Source organism: Oncorhynchus kisutch, linkage group LG6, assembly GCF_002021735.2.
Source record: "Oncorhynchus kisutch isolate 150728-3 linkage group LG6, Okis_V2, whole genome shotgun sequence".
NCBI classification, from domain to species: domain Eukaryota; kingdom Metazoa; phylum Chordata; class Actinopteri; order Salmoniformes; family Salmonidae; genus Oncorhynchus; species Oncorhynchus kisutch.
In genome coordinates, this window is record NC_034179.2 from 69,433,092 (window position 1) to 69,435,558 (window position 2,467).

Genomic DNA, 2,467 nt, shown 5'->3' on the forward strand with positions numbered 1-2,467 from the left:
AGAGGGAGGCTGTTAATCTCAGCGAAAATAGCACTGGAGTCCACACACACACAAAGTATGGAGAGAGGGGAGGAATGGAAATAGATTTCTCTGCTGAAAAGTTTGCCCAGATTGATCAACTTGATTACATTTCTCCATCTCTCAATTCAAGAAGTCTGTCTCTGAATGTGTCTCTCTCTCTGACTGTGCTTAAGGTTGTACTGTCACGGTGGCATTTGGAGGATGAGTGCAGAACTGAACTGTACAGTACATCAGGTTCTTTTCCGATCCCTCCTTTGTTGTAAATGCCTCCTGTTTTATGATGCAGTGAATATTAGAACGGTTGCACTTCAGGGAGACATGCAGCGTGAGCAAAGTGTTGTAGAGATTGATACACGTATCTCCTATCATTAAGGTTAGAACCAATTGTCATACTCTACATCCATCAGAAATCATCTAATGGGAGTTCTTCAGTGTTGGTGGTGACAGACCAATACCAATCCTTATGCCATTGATGACATATTCTAATAATAACACTCTATATGCCTGCTGTCGCTGACAGTCGATGAGGGCTGCATAAATCGTTCAATTGTCTACTGTCCGCACCCGCCCACCCACCTCCCCTCGTGGAGAGCGATTTAGTCCACGGGGAACTCGTCAGCCCTTTAAAATGCACGAGAGACTTGCCACGAAAGCACACACACGCGGGCACAGGTGCGCATGCAGGGCAGTCTTACTTACAGACTTAAACCTCCTTCGAGATGTTCAATGGGACCCGCTTAATTAAGAGGTTCGAGCTACGTAGAAGTTGTGTTCAGTTTAATACTTTGACTTGCAAGTATGATGGTGAATACCGCATCTGGTTAGGGTTGTGATAGTTTCTCTCCGCTGATACGCACCGACATATCAGCTTTTGGTAGTGCTGTTATTACCGAATTTAAAAGAAGATTATATATTTCTCATTTGATTTTTACTTTGATTTATTTTCACAGTCACATGACGCAAAGTGCAACTGCGAGACAGGGTTTTGCCGTGAGTGTGTGTCTGTGGAACCGCGTGCGCCCATAGCTGCCATTAGCGCTGTCAGACTGACATCCACGGAGTCATGAACGGCTCCTTCTTCGACCAAGCCCAGGGCGCACTATTCAACAGGAGCCAAGTCCTCGCCGGTACTCTGGTGAACTGCTGCAACCGGACGGACGTGGCAACCAGTGACGGCGGCTCGCTGGCGCTACCTCCGGACGAGCGGAAACTCTTTATCAGTCGCGTCGTACAGATCGCGGTCCTGTGCGTACTGTCGCTCACCGTCATTTTCGGCATCTTTTTCCTCGGCTGCAACCTCATGATCAAATCGGAGAGTATGATTAACTTTATGGTGAAGGACCGGAGACCTTCCAAAGACATAGAGGCCCCGGTGATGATAGGACTCAGCTAGTCTATGGCGCCGGGATGGAGAATGGTGTGTAGCCGCGCGCCACGGACCTATAGCCTCAACACGCTGTATTTGGGGCGGCACGATGATATGCAATGCGTTTGATTTCCTTGCAAAATATGTTTGCCAATATAGACTGCAATTGCAGTCAAGCGCGGCCAATTCCTCACATCAAACGTTTAAGGAGAACCAGGAATGCATCGTTGTTTACGCATAGGCTGTTGGATATTGTTTTGTTTTTGACTGTCAACTTGAAAAAAGTAATGGACTCTTGTGATAAAAATGTTTACACGTTGTTACCTCAAATTATATTCGCAAAAGTCGATATTGCCATGATTGTTTAACAACTTTACGCATGCATATTGTATGTTCCCCCCCCCCCCCCCCCATTTCAGTTCTGACAGTAGGCTATACATTTTGGACGTGGGAATTCTCTGAAAAAATATATTTTTCTTGGTCCCGTTTCTTATTAGCATGTCTGGCAAATACTCAAGGTGCTGGGATCTTGCATGTTTAACAAATCCTATCACTGCTTTAACGACTGTTCTCGTGTCCAGTTCAGCATGCACGCGGCTTGGTCTGTAGCCTACAGTACAAAGTGGTATTTGGACCTACTGTTTTTGTACTTTTTGAATGCACCTGATGCTGCATGATTTTTGTACCAAGATGAAACTTGAATGAAAAGTGCCGCATGCTACGAATAAACGTCACGTTCTCGTATCTCTTCATTGATATCTGTTGTACATGTCACAGGCTACATGTTGCAGTAGATTAGATGTATTCATGTAGGGCATAGGCCTATCGCACAAAGCAGCATAAATAAGCAGTATGAGTTACATTTAAATGTGATCGAGGACCGTGTGCATGTTATACTGCACTGTAATATGAATAACAATAACAGTAACAATAGTAATAATGTCATGATAATAATAATAACAATAATAATGTTATTCGTCTATTATAATAATATATTATAAGGAAATGGTTTTTAGACACAAATCTAAACTTTTCTTCCATTTGCACACATTTACGTACATAAATAACTGTGTAAAATCT

At 43.6% G+C, this 2,467-nt stretch overlaps 1 protein-coding gene across 1 annotated transcript; it reads left to right on the forward strand.

The window, feature by feature from the left end:
* The first annotated feature begins 664 nt into the window (after positions 1 to 664).
* LOC109892230 (reprimo-like protein) lies at positions 665 to 2,228 on the forward strand. The gene has a single exon (XM_020484670.2). It carries the CDS (start codon positions 1,085 to 1,087, stop codon positions 1,412 to 1,414), a length of 330 nt encoding a protein of 109 aa, XP_020340259.1. The 5' UTR covers positions 665 to 1,084; the 3' UTR covers positions 1,415 to 2,228.
* Positions 2,229 to 2,467: the final 239 nt, after the last annotated feature.

Excerpts from the sequence above, each read along its gene's own strand:
- LOC109892230 (XM_020484670.2), top strand. The coding sequence starts at position 1,085 with ATGAACGGCTCCTTCTTCGACCAAGCCCAGGGCGCACTATTCAACAGG.